General features: G+C 32.3%; 3 protein-coding genes across 3 annotated transcripts; 1 reads left to right on the forward strand and 2 right to left on the reverse strand.

Annotated features, from left to right (window-relative positions):
* Positions 1-1,361: 1,361 nt before the first annotated feature.
* Positions 1,362-3,813, forward strand: LOC108847811 (protein SGT1 homolog B). The gene is made up of 10 exons (XM_018621153.2): positions 1,362-1,680; positions 1,924-1,993; positions 2,124-2,248; positions 2,331-2,457; positions 2,543-2,639; positions 2,738-2,803; positions 2,879-3,017; positions 3,120-3,199; positions 3,275-3,379; positions 3,476-3,813. Exons 1-10 carry the CDS (start codon positions 1,521-1,523, stop codon positions 3,581-3,583), a joined length of 1,077 nt encoding a protein of 358 aa, XP_018476655.1. The 5' UTR covers positions 1,362-1,520; the 3' UTR covers positions 3,584-3,813.
* On the reverse strand, positions 3,787-13,544 carry LOC108847812 (serine/threonine-protein phosphatase PP1 isozyme 6). The gene is made up of 6 exons (XM_057006199.1): positions 13,489-13,544; positions 13,380-13,440; positions 5,596-5,869; positions 4,404-4,963; positions 4,086-4,295; positions 3,787-4,001 (listed from the first exon to the last, which is right to left on the reverse strand). Exons 1-6 carry the CDS (start codon positions 13,542-13,544, stop codon positions 3,984-3,986), a joined length of 1,179 nt encoding a protein of 392 aa, XP_056862179.1. The 3' UTR covers positions 3,787-3,983.
* A 3,260-nt stretch (positions 13,545-16,804) lies between these two features.
* Positions 16,805-17,805, reverse strand: LOC108846459 (uncharacterized). Its single transcript, XM_018619688.2, has 3 exons — positions 17,668-17,805; positions 17,429-17,578; positions 16,805-17,341 (listed from the first exon to the last, which is right to left on the reverse strand). Exons 1-3 carry the CDS (start codon positions 17,767-17,769, stop codon positions 17,027-17,029), a joined length of 567 nt encoding a protein of 188 aa, XP_018475190.2. The 5' UTR covers positions 17,770-17,805; the 3' UTR covers positions 16,805-17,026.
* Positions 17,806-17,879: the final 74 nt, after the last annotated feature.

Consider the following 17,879-nt stretch of genomic DNA (forward strand, 5'->3'; position numbering starts at 1 on the left):
ACTAGATGGTGGTCCGCAAACTTGTGCGGACTAATATATATATCTAACTAATTTAAATTTTAACAATTTTTTTTAAAAAATCAATCTAAATTATTTAATTAGTTTCAAATATTAAATTAATCAGAAGATATAATTTTTGTTATTGCACATGTAAAACATACCATCATCATAATAATCTAATGAAGTTTTAGTAACACTTTAAATTAACATAAAAGATAAATCTACAAAATAAAATATTAGCAATTATCATTGAAACATAAAATCAAACTCTTCTTTATCAAAGTCTTAATTGCATTTTATATGAATTTCTTTTTCATCTAAGCTTATAGTGATACATATTAACAAAATATATAATAATGAAAAACATACTTCTATTTAACTAAAACTTTATAAACTAAAATTAATAAATTATATATGTCTAGTAAAAGCTAGATGATTTTTTTAAAATTTTTTAACGGCAAAAAATTGTATATTTTACTTCATTACCCTTCAATTCAAATTCATAAAAGCAATGTCTCATGTGAATGAATCGATGATATAACTATTTTTTTGATTGGTGAGATAATTTGGTGGCATAAAAGTGAAGTAATCTTTCTTTTAAAAATAAAAAAAACAAAAAATATTAAACGATTTAATATTTTTAAAGTAAACATCTTAACAAAACTATTAAACTATTTCTAAAAATTTATAATACTCTTTAATAATAATTATCTTTGAATATAATTAAAATATTGTTTAAATAATCACTAAAATATTTAAAAACTAACAATTCAAAAATTTATGTATTGAAATTAATTACTCAACCTAAATAATGGAATATAACAAATAAGCTTTTTAAAATAGTAAAACATGACAAATAAGTAAAATATCTTAAAATCATGGAAAATATGACAAGTAAGCAAAACTAAAATTTTCACATAAAATTATTCAAAAATACGACAAAATAAATAAAATTACCAATTAAAGTTATTAATAACATGACAAATAAATACATAAATAACCTAAATTATGGAGAATATGACAAATAATCAAAATTAAAATTATTAAAAACATAAATAAATAAGTGAATTACCTAAAATTATGGAAAACATAAATATCTAAAATTATGAAGAACATGATAAATAAGCAAAATCACTCCATACGGAGAATATGACAAATAATCAAAATTAAAATTATTAAAAACATAAATAAATAAGTAAATTACCTAAAATTATGGAAAACATAAATATCTAAAATTATGAAGAACACGATAAATAAGCAAAATTACTTCATAAATAATAGTATGGATAGATAGATAGAAGATGTAAAAAAAAAGGAAACTATAATAAGATTATATTGGTTTAAAGATTTAATCTCATAAACGATGGTATAAAAGACCTAACAGAGTATTAATAACTCACAAAAGGGGTTTTTTAATAAGGCTGAGAAACAACAAAGTCTGAGAATCGAGAGGGCTCTTTCTGTCTAATCTAATCTAATCTTGTCTTATTCAAATCCTCCTCCAAAAAGAGTTTGATTCAATGGCGAAGGAACTAGCGGAAAAAGCTAAAGAGGCTTTCTTAGATGACGACTTCGATGTGGCTGTTGACTTATACTCCAAAGCCATTGACTTGGACCCTAATTGCGCCGCCTTCTTCGCCGATCGTGCTCAGGCCAACATCAAACTCCACAACTTCACCGGTAATAACTAATCTCTTCCTCACACCCCCTAAAGGTCGTGTCTTTATGTAATTCGATCTGTTCATAGTGGAACCCAGGTTTATTTTTAGGGTTAACAATTATAATCTTTGAACTTTGGAATTACTTCTTTATTACAAAGACTAGGAACAGCTAATCTTGTTTTGTGTTCCTTCCTTAGCAAAGAAGTGAACTACTTGTTAGATTCTTTCTTCTTGCTCACACTTTTGTCTTTTGTGCGAGCAGAAGCTGTTGCAGATGCCAACAAAGCCATCGAGTTGGAGCCTACTTTGGCTAAAGCTTATCTCAGAAAGGGGTATGATTGTCATCATCATCTCTCTGTATTAAGTTTAACGACACTATGATGATATATTTAAAATTTGATTGTAATTATAGTCTTATGTATTTACATTATATATATCATATAATTTACTGTAATTTTGCAGCACTGCTTGTATGAAGCTAGAAGAGTATACTACTGCTAAAGCAGCTCTAGAGAAGGGAGCTTCCGTTGCACCTAACGAGTCCAAGTTTGAGAAGATGATAGATGAGTGCAACCTTCTCATTGCAGGTTCTCCTTAGCTTAAGAGAACATGTGCTGAACGGTTCCTAGTATTGATTTATAACATAATCTTCTTTATTTCTCTGTTCAGAAGAAGAGAAAGATTTGGTTCAGCAAGTGCCACCGACTTTGCCCTCAAGCTCTACAACACCACTAGCGACCGCATCTGATACTCCTCCTGTTCCAAGTCCTGCACCACCTGCCAAACCTATGTTCAGGTAGTCTAGTTATCCAAAATTGTTTCTTTCCTTTTGTTTAAGTTTCTTGAATCATTATGTATCTTAAAACTTGATGGTTCAACAGACACGAGTTCTACCAGAAGCCAGAAGAAATTGTGGTGACAGTTTTCGCTAAAGGAATACCAAAGCAGAACGTGAATGTTGAGTTTGGTGACCAGATTGTAAGTATCCTGCAGTCAGATGAATCCATGACTTTTAACTGAACCTATCTTTGCTTTGTACTCTGACTCTGACTGTAAGTACTGATTTGTTTTTGCAGCTGAGTGTTGTGATTGATGTTTCTGGAGGAGAAGCGTATCACTTCCAGCCAAGATTGTTTGGGAAGGTAGGTATATATATTCAAGTTGTGTGTGTTTTTATACCTGCTTTTACTAAATCATTCTTCATGATTGTTATATAGATAATACCAGACAAGTGCAGATATGAAGTTTTGTCAACCAAAGTTGAGATCCGTCTCGCAAAAGCAGAGATAATCACTTGGGCCTCCCTTGAATATGGCAAAGGACAAACTCTTCTGCCTAAACCCAATGTTCCATCAGGTTTTTTTTTTTTCTATTTCCATGTTTATTTTATATATTCCAAACCACAATTGTAGAACCTTAAAGAATCCTATTCTCATGTTATTCTGTATTCATATGCAGCGGTGTCACAAAGGCCCGTGTACCCATCTTCTAAGCCTGGAAAAGACTGGGACAAGCTGGAAGCTGAAGTGAAGAAACAGGTTCCTCTTTTAGCCGCCAGAGGCTTTTCTTTTTACATTATACTCCTGTCTGCTTATCGGGTTTTGAATGTGCAGGAGAAGGATGAGAAGCTAGATGGAGATGCAGCTATGAACAAGTTTTTCAGCGATATATACCAGAGTGCTGATGAGGACATGAGGCGAGCCATGAACAAATCATTTGTGAGCTCATCAACCTCTCCTTTGGTTCTAACAACTTATCCTCTCTTATTTTGACTGACGATAGACTTTCTCTGGGTGGTTTTTTGGTTTTTACAGGCAGAGTCGAATGGGACGGTGCTGTCTACAAACTGGAAAGAGGTTGGGACTAAGAAAGTGGAAAGCACTCCACCAGATGGCATGGAGCTCAAGAAGTGGGAGTATTGATCATCTCTTTAAATCCTCTTTTTCTGGTCTTGTCTAAAATTCTGACAAATCTGAACTTAATAGTTTGCATCGGTTTTTGCATGGGTTTGTCTTCATTCTTGCGTTGTGGTCTGAGAAAACGTTCTGATATTTTTTTAAAGTTGTGTGTTTTGTACTTTTTCTGATTCTTTTTTCACATGACATTCTTGCATTGTGACCTTAAATTAGGTGTATAAAGCCAACTTCCTTCAGTTGAAAAATGTCATAACAATCAAACATAATAAAACTTTGCTTCCATCAAATAAAAGAAAAAAAAAACAAATTAGCAAAACCAAACTGCAGCCTCAAATCACCTACAGCTTAAAAAGAATCGAACCCACAGCTTCATTCTTGTCTTGATTCATCCAATGATACAAAGGTCTTAACCACCTCTTCCTCCCTGCAAAAGAAGATAACATATCAACCTGATAGATACCTAACAAATCATGTGCTAGTAAGTAGTATGAGGGGATAGTATTTTCACCTTATGTGGTGGGGTTCCTGGTCTAGAAACGTTGTTGAATCCAAATCTTATTTTCTTCTCAGTTGACTTGATGATTTGGAACGAACATGTCAAGCTATCATCAACACTCATCATTGCGCCAGCATTATCAAACTCACCACAGTAATTGGGCGCCGAGAATATCGTCACCAGTTGTCTATTTGCAAAGAACTCATATCCATCTTCCACAACCTGCAAAATCAGTAGCAACAAATTGTTTAAGTGAAAAACTATGTAATAACCTGGTTCTTAAATAAGACATCTAAAGATACACTTGCTAGTGTGTGGTTTTAGCTTTACCTGATGAGCTCGGCAAACAAGATCAAGGTCATGAGTTTGAAGAAACTCAGCCACTATGTCGGCACCAAAAGTATACGAGACACCTCTCTCATTCTCCCCCCAGCCTTTGACTCCTTTTTCAGGATCAGCCCACAACAAATCACAGAGAACACCCTGATCAGGAACATCGATAGGACGAGGAATCCGCCTGATATCATCCAAGCTCTTGAGATCAGGGGAGAGTCCACCGTGCATACAGAGGATCTTGTCGTCAATGAGCGCAGCAACAGGGAGACAGTTGAAGCAGTCGGTGAAACTCTTCCATAGTCTCACGTTGTATTTCCTTTTGCATTCGTCGTAGAATCCGTAGACACGGTTGATAGAAGCGGACTCGTGGTTGCCTCTGAGAAGAAAGAAGTTGAGCTTGTATTTGAGCTTGTAGGCAAGGAGAAGGCATATGGTCTCAATGCTCTGCTTACCACGATCAACATAGTCCCCAAGGAACAAGTAGTTGGCAGCTGGAGGATAGCCACCGTACTCAAACAACCGCAAAAGGTCTGGGAACTGACCGTGAACATCTCCTGATCATCATCAACATATAAACTTCAAATTGTCAATAATTACAGAAGCATGGAAGAGGGTTTAATGCAAGCAACCAAGCACACTGCGAAAAAGTAGGTATAGGTAAGCATCATACATGGTTTCAGAGCTAAAGGTCACATCTTCACTCCACAGGAGAAACCATAACTTGAAGTAACAACAACACACCCATACACAAATCATTTTCAAAATAAACCTAATAGCTTCCCCGAAACAACATAGTTACAAAGCAAAACCCACAATTATGGTAGCAGGAAAGAGGGTTTAATGCAAGCAAGCAAGCACACTGAGAAAATGTAGGTATAGGTAACCATCAAATGAATCTAAATCAAGTATTATGATAGACTAGATTGGAGTTTCAGGTTAGTCATCACAGCTAAAGAACATGGTTTCTCAGAGACACAAAAGGTTAAAGGTCACAACTTCACTACACAGCTAAAGCCATTACTTGAAGTAAACCTAATAGCTTTCCTCAACAACATAGTGACAAAGTTAAACACTTTACATAAGAAAATGCAATTCTACCAAGAACCCACAACACAAGAGGAAAAGAAAGCAGAGATAAACATGTGGAAGATTGAAAGGATGTATCTTTGTTGAGTGATAATTATACCGCAAATCTTGATAGGAGCTTCGAGCTCGAGGAGATTAGGCTGGCTGAGAAACACCTCTTTGGAAGCATAGCAGAGCTGACGTATCTCCGCCTCAAGTAGCTTTACCTGCTGCTTCGCCGCCTTCCCGTTATTCGTTTCCAGTAGCCTCCTTATTATGTCGTCTAGCAAGTTCTCGTCCATCGTTAGCCCTAAATCCCTTTTCTCTCTCTGTGAGAGTCTATTGTTGAGGGAGAGAGTTAAGTAGGTGAAGAAGACACACCGATTCGTAAAACCCTAGAACGGCTATTTCATCTTCCCAAATATTCAAAGGAGGAGGAGCGGAGCCAGTGGGCCCTACCTCGTCACGGCACGTGTGAAGTTCAAACGCACGTGCTAATCGTTGACTAGTCTTCTTTGAATTTTTTGATATATATCAATCTATATATCTATACTATTAAAGTACAAGCAAATTTGGATTTTTACTCTGTTTACCCCTATTAAAGAGGCTTTCTTTTGTATTCATTAATGACATTTTGGACATTCTGCATTGGTTTCTTTTTTAATTGTTTTTGGTTTGTCATTAACCACCGGTTTCCTAATTCAATTTTGGTATGTGATTATTCCGTGTAGGCATGGGCATTCGGGGTCCCAATCGGGTTTCGGTTTTATCCAATCGGGTTTCGGTTTTTCGGGTTTATCAAAATCAGTCCCATTCGGATTATTTGAAAGTTCGGTTCGGTACCGGTTCGGGTTCTATCGGATTCGGGTCGGGGTTAGTAAATCTTCAAAGAACCGGTACAACCCAATGTACTTTCGGGTTCGGGTCCCAATCGGTTTTTCGGTTTAAAAATATCTGATTTGTACCTATTTTGTAACCAAAACCTAAATAAAATTGGTTTGTTTTGGTTTCAAATACCTAATTTGTACCTCTTTGTAACTAAAACATAAGTAAAATCGATTTAAAATTAAGAAACGAACATCAACCATGATCATTCAAAATTAAACGAAAAAAAAACATATTTATTGATAAAAAAAAAACTAAATAAATAAAATCATAAAATGAAAACCACTACCTCATGAAATAAGAAACATTGTTTAATGAAAACAAAATCTAAATCTAAATATTTCAAAATTTAACAGCCACCTTTAACCATCAACCTTCATATAATAGAACCACCAACATTTATGTAATACATAAATATTTTAGATGTTCAATATATCTTAATGTATTTTGAACACATATTAGGAATTGAGATCATATTTGGTATAAGACCTTTCTAGGGTTTTGAATGTTTCGGGTTCTATCGGATATCCATTTAAATTCGGGTTCGGTTCGGATAATACCCATAACCCGAAATACCAAAAAACAAGATCCATTCGGTATTTATGTCGGGTTCGGATCGGTTCGGATTCATTTTTATCGGATCGGATTCGGTTCGGATTTTCGGGTTCGGTTTTTTTGCCCAGCCCTGATTCCGTGTTTGATACTGCATCATTTTAATATTTTTCCAACCGGACATGTTTGAAACTGCATCGTTTTTTCTCAAACTATATAATGGTTTGCTTTTAAACCGCTTTTTCCTAAATATAATCGAAACTATCTAACAAAAATTATTTATAAAAAATAAAAATTGTTTATTGGTTCAACCAGTGAATCAACCGGTAACCAGATTTCGATTTTAGTAGTTTTTATTGGATTTTTAAATTTTGTTTTTTTTTCAAACCCGAACTGAATTTATCTTTGATCAACCGGTAATCCGTTCAACCGCAGGTCTCAGTCGAATTTCAAAACACCGATCAAAACTATAAAACTGTTATATTGATTTATATTTAAAATATCTAATTCAAAATTAAAAACCTAAAAATACATGTATAATATAGTTTTACCGAACATAAATCTGGATATAAAATACATATATGAGACGGATTATATAAATACATATACAAGACGGATTATATAAATGTGATTATTTCACCAAACATAAACCCGCGCTTTGAAAGCGCGGGTCAAAATCTAGTCTATACTATTAAAGTACAAGCACATCCCCTATATATTATTTTAGGAGCACTAAAAGAAAATAACCTCAAGTTGATGTGTTATTTACACAATGCAATTTCCTAGGTGGCATTCTCACATTCACTCTTACCCACTTCTTGTAGAAACCCTTTCATTACTAGAAAAATTACATTGTTTTGCCATTGTCAAATCTGTCCAAATTGTGTTATAACACATGATAAATTGCTACAATCATTAAGCATAATAATAGATGATTAGTTTTTCAATCAATCATTTATGTTATGATATTGTTTTCCATATATAACAAAGTCACAAAGTTAAGTAGTTTCCATAATAATTCATTTCGTTTAATGGTCTGAGAATTTGGATTGACCAAATTAACTTGCATAAGTCTCATTGGCGATGACCATAATATATTGTTCAATGTTATGTTTTTTTTGTAAACAATCGATTAATACTTTTGGTTTTGTCCATGACAAAAGTCAAATAGAAAAAATCATACGTAATAACATTATATATTATATTTCATTAAATTATATATGACTTTTATCTGATTAATAACTTATAGTATATATGACGTTAAATACCGTATATTGATCCACTTCTTTATATATATTAAAAAAAGAAGCTACAATATACAATACTAAATTTTTTGTAAGTTTTTTTAATATATTGAGAATCTAAATTAGAAGATATATTTGACGAGATCTCTTGAATCCCTTAACTCAAGCACCATTTTTTTTTGACTAAACAATCAACATAAATGTTGATAGACCAAATTATGATTCAATAAAAAAATTTCGCTTCTTTAATATTGTCAAATCTCATAGTCAATATTATTTTCTATTTGTTTCTTCCTTAATTGTAAGACTTTCCAAATTTTTTAAAATTTTTAATAAAAGTTAGGGATTGTTAGTATTAAATTTAAGAGAGAATTTTCGTTTTGTTTTGAAATTGAATGGAACTAACCCTAACTGTAGGGTATACTATATATAAATCAAGTGAACTTTACTCTACAGTTTCACAACCTACAAGGATTAAGACTAGAAAAATAAAATGCTACGAATTTCATCTCTCACTTGAAGTCAAAGAAATCAATGTTGTAGATTAAAGTGAAAATCATTAAACTTTGAAAGTTATACTCGGCTGCTGGTGGAAAGACCATTGAAATAGATTTCGTAGATGCAAAATTAGTTGTTGTTAGTTTTTATATTTTTTTCTCAACTACTATTATGTGTTTCAGCTAATGCTATAGTTTTTTTTTTATTTTATTTTTCATGGAGATAAAATACATGTAATTATTAAGAAAGATTTAGTTTCACAATTTGATCATTTACTGAAACATGGGTGTTCTAAGCTTTTGTTTAACTTTTCTTTTACATTCTCTTACGGCACTATTGACAACAGCTTTTTAGCAATTTTTAATTAAATTATGTTTTGTTATATTTTGTTTCTGCATGGTTTTATTTGTCTATTTCATATGTTTTGTTTCATCTTTAGTTTACGATTTTTAATGAAAACAATTATATATTATATATCTATGTTTTATTTTATTTTAAATCATAATTTATCTTTTATTAATATCCACTTACTCTTATTGATTCACTTCCACGATATATGTTCCAAGTAAACTTTCAAAACGAATACACAAGTTTAAAAATAAACTTCACATACAGTGTAATTTGTTTTTATGATTTTACATGTATAATGTCTATTTGATTCAATTTGATCATCTCTTAAAATCTATTCATTCCGCGCAGGGCGTGGGTTATCACCTAGTTTTCGATTTTTACTCTTTTTATCCCTACCGAAAAACCTTTTATTTGTATTCATTAATAGTATTTTGGACATTCTGCGCCAGTTTCTTCTTAATTATTTTTTGGTTTGTCATTAATCATCAGTTTCCTAATTTAATTTCGGCCTGCGATTATTTCTTTGTTTGATACTGCATCGATTATTTCCATGTTTGATACTGTTATTAACCACCGGTTTTTTAATTCTAAAATTATTAATTTTGACAACAATCATTATCATTTAGAACGATTTTGAAAAATATAAATATATTTAAACAAATTTCCAACTTATGATCACAGAATTTGTTTTATCATTAGAAAAAATCACAATATTAAAAATACCGGGTTACAAACCGGTAATTCGTTCAACCGCAGGTCCGAGTCGGATTTCAAAACACCGATCAAAACTATAAAACTGTTATATTGATTTATATTTAAAATATCTAATTCAAAATTAAAAACCTAAAAATACATGTACAATATAGTTTTAACCGAACATAAACCCGGATATAAAACACATATATGAGACGGGTTATATAAATGCATATACAAAACGGATTATATAAATGTGATTATATAAAATTTTCATCAAACATAAACCCGCGCTTTGAAAGCGCGGGTCAAAATCTAGTATATCTTTATATATAAAGTAGACTTTTTTATCTCTTGGGGGGAGGGGGGGGGGGAATGCCATGTGACATTCTCTTTTAATGGGTTTAAATTGATGTTAATTGTGAAAGGCATTGAATTTTTAAACTTTCTTTCATAAATGTCCACGAGTTTATAACAGTGTTTTGAATCCGATCCGGATCCGCGGTTGAACCGGTAGATTTGGTGACCCAATGTAAATCAGATTTTTTTGTCAGTAAAATTTAATTCATATTAATCGGATTTAGGTTTTGTAAAAAATCCAAAATTTAAGAACCAAAGAAAAAATATTTGATGGAATTGTAGTATTTTATAAAAATATTATTTTGATGTTTAAAAATATTTTAAAATATTAACTTTAGTTTTTATATATTTATTTTTATTGCTAATATATTATTATATAATAAATTTAATTCATATTAATCAGCGGTTGATCATTTGATCCAACGACCCGGTAAATCGTCTGGTTTAGTATCCGAATAAAATTTCAAAACATTGTTTCACAGGGTTTCTTAGAATTTGATGTTGACGATAGAGAATAGGACATCTACGATTCTTCTTCTTTAACACAATTGACGTAACCGTTCATGAATCCAGAAATCCCACTTATCCCACTCTCTCATATTGAATATTTATTTAATTCATGCTTCCTTAGCTTCATTGCCTATGTATAGACGGTGTGAGAGCTCGGGTGAAAATTTCTTTACTTTTTCTATTTCAGATCATGTCGAAGTCCCAGTTTCATTGTTCAGAGTTAAAGATAAACCGGTATAGAGATGTTGTTAAGACTAGGATATAACAATTTTGGCAAGCCTGAAATGTTAAGAAAGAGGCAAGCTGTTGGGGTTGATATGTTGTTGCTTGATGGAATGGTAAGAAGATTTGGTGAAATGTTCCACTCCGGTTAAAACAGAATTTGTCCATTAAATAGAGGAGTTTACCAAACATTTATATATTTTTAGCTAAAAAAATATATTTAAATTTATCAAGATTCATTGATATTTGCAAATAAGGGTAGACAAACAAGAATTTCGTTAACAGACGGACATAATCTTCCATTATAACAAAATTAATATAGAAAATAAATTTATGTTTCTTATTTTAAAATACATATTTTTAGAGGCCTTCAAACTAAACTAACACATACAACTCGCACCTCCATATTTAAAAAATAAATGTGGTAATCTGAAAAGTATATATTAATACTCATCAATTAGTTTACCAAAAATTGATACTTCACTCTTATTTTTTTATAAAATTTATAAAATATGAAACTTATTCTATCTTTCTATTCTTTGAACTACATATATTAGTACACGTTTAATAGGTCATAAGTATTCTAATAATTAATAATATAAGTATGTTCTCTAAATAAAATGTCAACTTTGCTTTATTTCTAACTAAATTAACTTTGTTACGACTATCAGCTTTTTATTCTATTTTTATTAAATCAATTAGTAATAGTCACTTATGTTATTTCTCTTTGAACTAAACAATTTCAAACAAATTAATATACTACGTTCGTTAACCACTATCAAAAATATTAGAAAAATATCATTTTCTTTTAACATATTTTCATTTTCATATTTTTAACATATTTTTTTTACTAAGATCATATAATAAATTATAAATTCATGTAAAAATAAAATATACAGACCCGGCGCGTAGCGCCGGAAAATCACTAGTATAATAATAAAGTAGACTTGAAACTCTCCTCATGAAGCCACCTCAGCAGAGAGTGTTTTAAATTTGGACACGTGTTCTTTTATTTTGCTTTCAGCGATTTCGCTTCTTTTTTTTCTATTTGGGCTCTTAACCTCTTTCTTTTCTATTTGAGCTCTTAATTTTTGTTTGTTTGTTGGGCTATTCCAAAAAATGTCCTCTGGCCCATTTTCTATTAGAGTTTTACTCTGTTACGTCACATTGTTCTTCTGTCGCTATCGTCTGAAACCGTCGATTTTACTCTTGGCCTCCACTATGGCGATTAATTAATTGGCTTTAATGGTGGCATTCAAACAAATTCATCCAACGCTTTCTCATCCGTCCAACCTCCCTCCCTTTGTAACCAAATTCTTGCGAACCAAACAAGCTTCTCGAGAAGTCTCTTTTTGCTTTCAATTTTTTTCTCTTTGTAAGCGTTTATACAATCACAGTGAATTCTCAACTTCTTCTGTCTGAGCTTCACATGAATTGAGTTTACTTAGCACAAGAAGAGAAATTGAGTTTCTTAGGTTTGATGGAATGCTGGCTCAGAAAGCAAGAGAAAAGGTCTTACATGATTTCAATGAAACCAAACAGAAAATAGTAAGTTGATGGATTGTTTCTAACAAAACTTCAGATGCTTTTTATTGGAACAGAGATCTTAAAAAGTTTTCAATTTTTATGCTTCTATAGCTTCTGCTTATGTCTCTAAAAGCTGGAGGAGTTGGTCTGAACGTCTTCTTAACGGTACTATGTCTATGAAAGCTTGCGGTTAAACTATTATTGATAATGAAGAAATGGTGATGCTGATGATATCTTCTTGATTTCTTGAAACATTTAGATTCATGGTGGACTCTGACTATGGAAGAGGACGCAATCATGAGAATCCATCGCATAGAGCAGAAAAAATCGTATGCGCCAAAGATTTCTGTTATTTTATTTAGATCATATTTCAAAAGTTCACATGTAGAGTACAATTCCCTTATAACCCGTCAAATACTTGAAAGACAAAGAGATTAGCTCCATGTTTCCTTTTTTCGTATGATGCAACGGCGTGAAACCGAAAATAGATTCGCCCAACTAGGAAAGAGAAACTTGGTGATGACGTGAGTCTATACAGCTTATCCATACTGTTGTTGTTTTTATTTGTTGGTAATTGTTTCTTACTTCGCTGAGACATGTTTTCTGCTCCAGCTAGAGGATTTGGAGAAAGAAACATCAAAATGGTGCAGAGAATTACATGGAACAGCACTTCTATGCTTTGTGTGCATGAAGAAAGACTCAGTGATGGGAATGGCAGACTTCAGGTATGTCTTTTCCTCATACTGGTTAGTAGTCGTGACAGGTTCATTATAAAAGGATTTACAAACTTTTTTACTGCAGGGGCTAAATTATGTATAATCTTGATAATTAACGAAATGCATATTAATTAATTAGTTCATGGAAATGAAAATATTATTTCAATCCCTTGACTCGGCTTCCCTAGATTCACACAAGTTACGATTATGAAAATGAAAACAGCCTTCTTTTCTTGGTTTCAAGAATCAGAAGCACTAAGTTGTTTTTGGTTATCTTTGTTTTAGTGTCAGAAACCATTTTCGATTTCTGTTATTTTTCTCTGTATCATATCTTCAAAAGGATTTACAGGATAACGTCCCCTGAAAGGCTCAACCCAACTGCGGACTCTTACACCAACCACGTAGGTTCTCCAATTTAAGTTTTAAAGCACAATGCCAGTAACTGGTTTTACTAACCTTCCAGTCTCTTTATCTTGAAGATGGAGTTTTGAGTGGTTTGGATACAACACCATGAGTCACTTGCTGCTTGGTCTATATTCGAGTCAATTTTCTTACTTTGTATCTTGGTTATCGAATTCAGTTTATATCTCGAGATTCTAAACATTCTTCTATCTTTTTGGGACTGTGGCAGGAGGTTTCCTTCATCATTTGTGAGTGTATCAAATATGGACATTATCATTAAGGAGGCTAGCGCAAAGGAAACCACTGACGTCAAAGTTCAAACAGCTACACATGGTATGTATTTTTCCTGGATTTTTTTTTGTCACTGGTATTTTTCCTGGATAAGACTTATGCATATGTATAAGCAGACTCTTATTTTTTTACAACTTTATGTGAAGATAGAAAATAAAGTCGGAATGAACAATGAACAGGCCTGTAAAACTGACGGAAGAGTATTTATAGAGAATTAACCCTGAACAGGCAAACTGTATTGAAGAAGTATCAGATCAACTGTCTGGTTTACATGGTCAAGCTACCACGGCGATGCTGCAGCTTCCTGAACCTGTCGCCAAAACTCTACCAAATGGTGTAAGAGTTCTACTTGGTAAGCCATACTAAGACACATTCTAACATTTTCCCTCCTCACATTTGCAATGTTGTTGTTCTCAGCTTTCAGGGGAATCTGAATCGATATTCTTCATGATATCTTAATGTAAATTATCTTTTTCATCTTTGACAATTTACTGTAAATGTAACTTAACTCTTTCAGTGCTGTAAAATTTCACAATAAGTCCATTCTCTGTTATTAATTTTCACAATAGAAGGCAACCTCAACCGTATGTTTCGTAGACATCATTGGTTTTTTTTTGGTGAAATCAAGTCCACCTTCAATGACTAATAAGTCCATTATCTGTTATAGAAAAGAAAATTTGTAACTCAACCACATTATAACTTTCGTTTGCAAAATATACGCCAATAAAACACAATTACAAATTAAATTTCTACCATAACGGCAAATATCAAAAAAATATTCACTCTGCTGTGGTTCACTCTCAGATAATATAGCATGTCACCTATAAATAGACCAACACATCCGACCTTAATAACAAACACAAAAATAGAAAAAAAATCACAATCTCCCATCCTCTATGGCTCTCTCAAACTTGAAATATTGGATACTATTGAATGGAAAACAGATAAAACTCGCATTGAACTGGCATCTACAAATGCTGGAAACGAAGAAAAAAGTCTATTCATGGAGTGCGAGTCACCAAATTAGGATTCTATCTGACCAATTATAGACGCACAAGAGAAACAATAAAATGTCACTGACACTGATCCAACGTAAACAATCGATGTGACACATGCTATTGCTAAATGACAAAATTAATTTTCGTTATTTAAGTGAAATATAATAAATTTTGTTCTTGAATACATTTTCTCCTCTGCTGGCATAAAAATTGTATTAACATTAAACAAATAAACTTGATAATATAATACATGCTAAACTAGCCAAAGATAATGTGATTTTCATATTTGGTTAAGAAATGTTTTGAATAAAAACATTGTTAGAGACACACTCATAATAACTGATAGAATACATTTAGATATACCACAATAAAACATAAACCTTTAACACAAAATTAAAAACTATATTAAAATACTACACATCTAATCTCATGTAAGTGAAAAAAAGAACATATTTCATTAAAAATATAACGGAAATGAATAATGAAAATTAAATATCACAATGTCATAAAATATAATTGATAACAAATAAAAACCCAAACACTTAAGAATCTAAACAAAGATCAAATGTTAACAAAATAAATATATATATAATCTAATTAGAAAAGAAATTATACTTATTATATCAAATATTTTTTTTTAAATTCAAATCTGTAATAAAAATAATTTTAAAGTACACTCACCCGCCCGTAGGGCGGGCCAACCACTAGTAATAAATAAACGAGAGAGAGTTTTTTTATAGAAAGGAAGAAGATAGGTGTGTTTACAATGGAACGAATTCGTTCGTTTATATAGAGAGTAAAAAGCAAAAGTTACTGTGCGCGTATAGTGACGATGGGCTCCACATAATTTACTTCACACGATCATTTCAATGATCAGTGCTTTATTTGTTGAAATGTCATTTTTCATGTTTATAACACTCTTCCTTGGAGACCAGTGTCACTATCGCTTCTTGCTTAACGTCTTTGTTGACTCGTTAAAAATCTTTCTTGGAAAACCTAGTGGAAAAAACCATAGTATGGTGAAAAGAGTACAACCACGTAAGCTCCCCTTGAATGAGCAGTCATAGATCCTTGTGATGACGTATTCTAATGTTATGAACATGTTTTCTGAACACTGAAATAGGGAGTGATTTTTTGAAGAGGTCGGCTGCATTGTCGCATGATCGGACATATCTTATTTCAATCTCTTTCTTCTTCACGAGTTCTTGAGTGTATGAGAAAAACTTCAGGTGTATATGTTTCTTTCTATCGCTTTTGATATATCCTTCCTTCGTTTGAAAAACACATGCCGCATTATCTTCGTATAGAATAGTTGGCTCCATATTTTCATCAATTCCACTGCTTGAACATATATGTCGGCTTATTGATCTTAGCCATACACATTCTCTACTTGCTTCATGGAATGCGATGACCTCATCATGATTTGAAAAAGTGGCTATGAGTGTTTGTTTATGAGAATGCCAAGATATAGCAGTGCCACCAACCGTAAAAACGTATCATGTTTGTGATCGGACTTTGTGTGGATCTGAAAGATAGTCTGCATCTGCAAAACCAACCATTTGACCTTTTGAATCTTTGGGATAAAACAAACCCAAATCAATGGTCTTTTGAAACTAACGAAAAATATGTTTAATTCCACTTCAATATCTCTTTGTAGGAGATGAGCTGAATCTTGTAAAAAATAGGATAATTTTATTGAAGTTAGATATAACCAAACATAAAATATATAAAAACAAAACACTTTTAAATGTTTTAAACATTGATTGAAGACTATAAACCAACATAAAATCTATGAAAATATTAAATTAGACAAATATATCAATTTTAAAAAGAAATTATCCGCGTTTTGAAAACACGGGTTAAAATCTAGTAAAATATTAATTTATTATTTCAATAGGATTATGTATTTACATGAGATCTTCTAAAATATTTTTATCTTATTAACTTATATATATATATCGATTTGTATCTAGTTCAGTTTAATTTATATTATTTAATTATTAATTTATTAAATATTAGTTTATAGAGAATCTACCGTATATTACGCCATATAGTATATGAGTACATCTTTTTTGCCTTTTCGGGGTTGTAAAATTTCTTATTTTACCGATGCAAATAATTGATGTAACATAATTAATATCATGTTTAGGAAAATTTGTTCATCACTTTCACCCCTGCGCTAGGCGCAAATCTTTCCCCGGTACTTATTGGTGAAAAATATCAAGATTTTTAAAAATTCTGCTATTCGAATTTATGATAATGCGATTTTAAAACACTTTTTGATGTGTTGTTTTACGAAGACGTTACAACCGACGGATATCGCCAGCCCGCGTTTGAAGATCTTCCGCCACTTTCTTAGTGGTCTCAACAGTGAACCGGCGAAAGTACCAAGACAGCAGTGGCAGATTCCAAGGAAAAGAAGGCCTAAAATTCTGGTCCACTTTAACCTTGGACGCAATCAATCCTTTTCCACCACTACATTTTCTGTATTCTTCTATACTCTTCGGCTTCTTGTGCTTGCACAAGCGTTCTGCATCAACAAACATTGGCTCCACTCTATAGTTAACCTTGAACGTTTCCATGTAGTCCATTCCTTTTCTCATTTTCCAGTTATATGCCTGCCAGCAATAAGCAGGAAAAACCCTGATTAAATTTTCCAAGACTTGATCAAAAACATTGATTCTTATGAGAGAGGCGCTTCTTACAGCAAGTTCTTTTGGCTCTTCGAGGACATTTAGACGTATTGGGATAGTTCCAGAAAAGAAAAGGAAGTTCCATGACAACTCTTTCTCAACCTCCAGGACCGGCCTATTCCCCATACCTATCTCTGATGTAACTTTTCTTGATATGGCTTTCTTCATTAAGAATAATTTCTTCTATTATTTTTCAAAAAAGCTCTTAAATATACACATTTGAATTGTGCAATGATAAGTAAAAAACAAACCAGAAGTGGGCGGCCATTGATTTCTCTGGAGTATGTTTTGTTGTCTTGATTAATTAAAAGGTCGTAAGCTGCTTGAGGTGGCAATCCTAATGTAAAGTCCATGTCCACACTGGAAAAGCTATCAATATTATGGTCTGTATGCACCTTCAAATATAATAAAATATAAATGAAAATTAGGGATCATTTCATAATTCTACATATATATATATAAA

The sequence above is a fragment of the Raphanus sativus genome, chromosome 3 (assembly GCF_000801105.2).
Source record: "Raphanus sativus cultivar WK10039 chromosome 3, ASM80110v3, whole genome shotgun sequence".
Taxonomy (NCBI): domain Eukaryota; kingdom Viridiplantae; phylum Streptophyta; class Magnoliopsida; order Brassicales; family Brassicaceae; genus Raphanus; species Raphanus sativus.

What these genes read in the sequence shown, in the direction of transcription:
- LOC108847811 (XM_018621153.2), top strand. Translation starts at nt 1,521, where the DNA reads ATGGCGAAGGAACTAGCGGAAAAAGCTAAAGAGGCTTTCTTAGATGAC. An exon ending in CAAACTCCACAACTTCACCG is followed by an intron (nt 1,681 to 1,923) that starts GTAATAACTAAT and finishes TTGTGCGAGCAG; the next exon opens with AAGCTGTTGCAGATGCCAAC. An exon ending in AAAGCTTATCTCAGAAAGGG is followed by an intron (nt 1,994 to 2,123) that starts GTATGATTGTCA and finishes GTAATTTTGCAG; the next exon opens with CACTGCTTGTATGAAGCTAG.
- LOC108846459 (XM_018619688.2), bottom strand. Translation starts at nt 17,769, where the DNA reads ATGGACTTTACATTAGGATTGCCACCTCAAGCAGCTTACGACCTTTTA. An exon ending in TCAATGGCCGCCCACTTCTG is followed by an intron (nt 17,579 to 17,667) that starts GTTTGTTTTTTA and finishes TTCTTAATGAAG; the next exon opens with AAAGCCATATCAAGAAAAGT. An exon ending in AAGAGCCAAAAGAACTTGCT is followed by an intron (nt 17,342 to 17,428) that starts GTAAGAAGCGCC and finishes TATTGCTGGCAG; the next exon opens with GCATATAACTGGAAAATGAG.
- LOC108847812 (XM_057006199.1), bottom strand. Translation starts at nt 13,544, where the DNA reads ATGGTGTTGTATCCAAACCACTCAAAACTCCATCTTCAAGATAAAGAG. An exon ending in CAAGATAAAGAGACTGGAAG is followed by an intron (nt 13,441 to 13,488) that starts GTTAGTAAAACC and finishes CTTAAATTGGAG; the next exon opens with AACCTACGTGGTTGGTGTAA. An exon ending in TTGTTTGCCGAGCTCATCAG is followed by an intron (nt 4,296 to 4,403) that starts GTAAAGCTAAAA and finishes CTGATTTTGCAG; the next exon opens with GTTGTGGAAGATGGATATGA.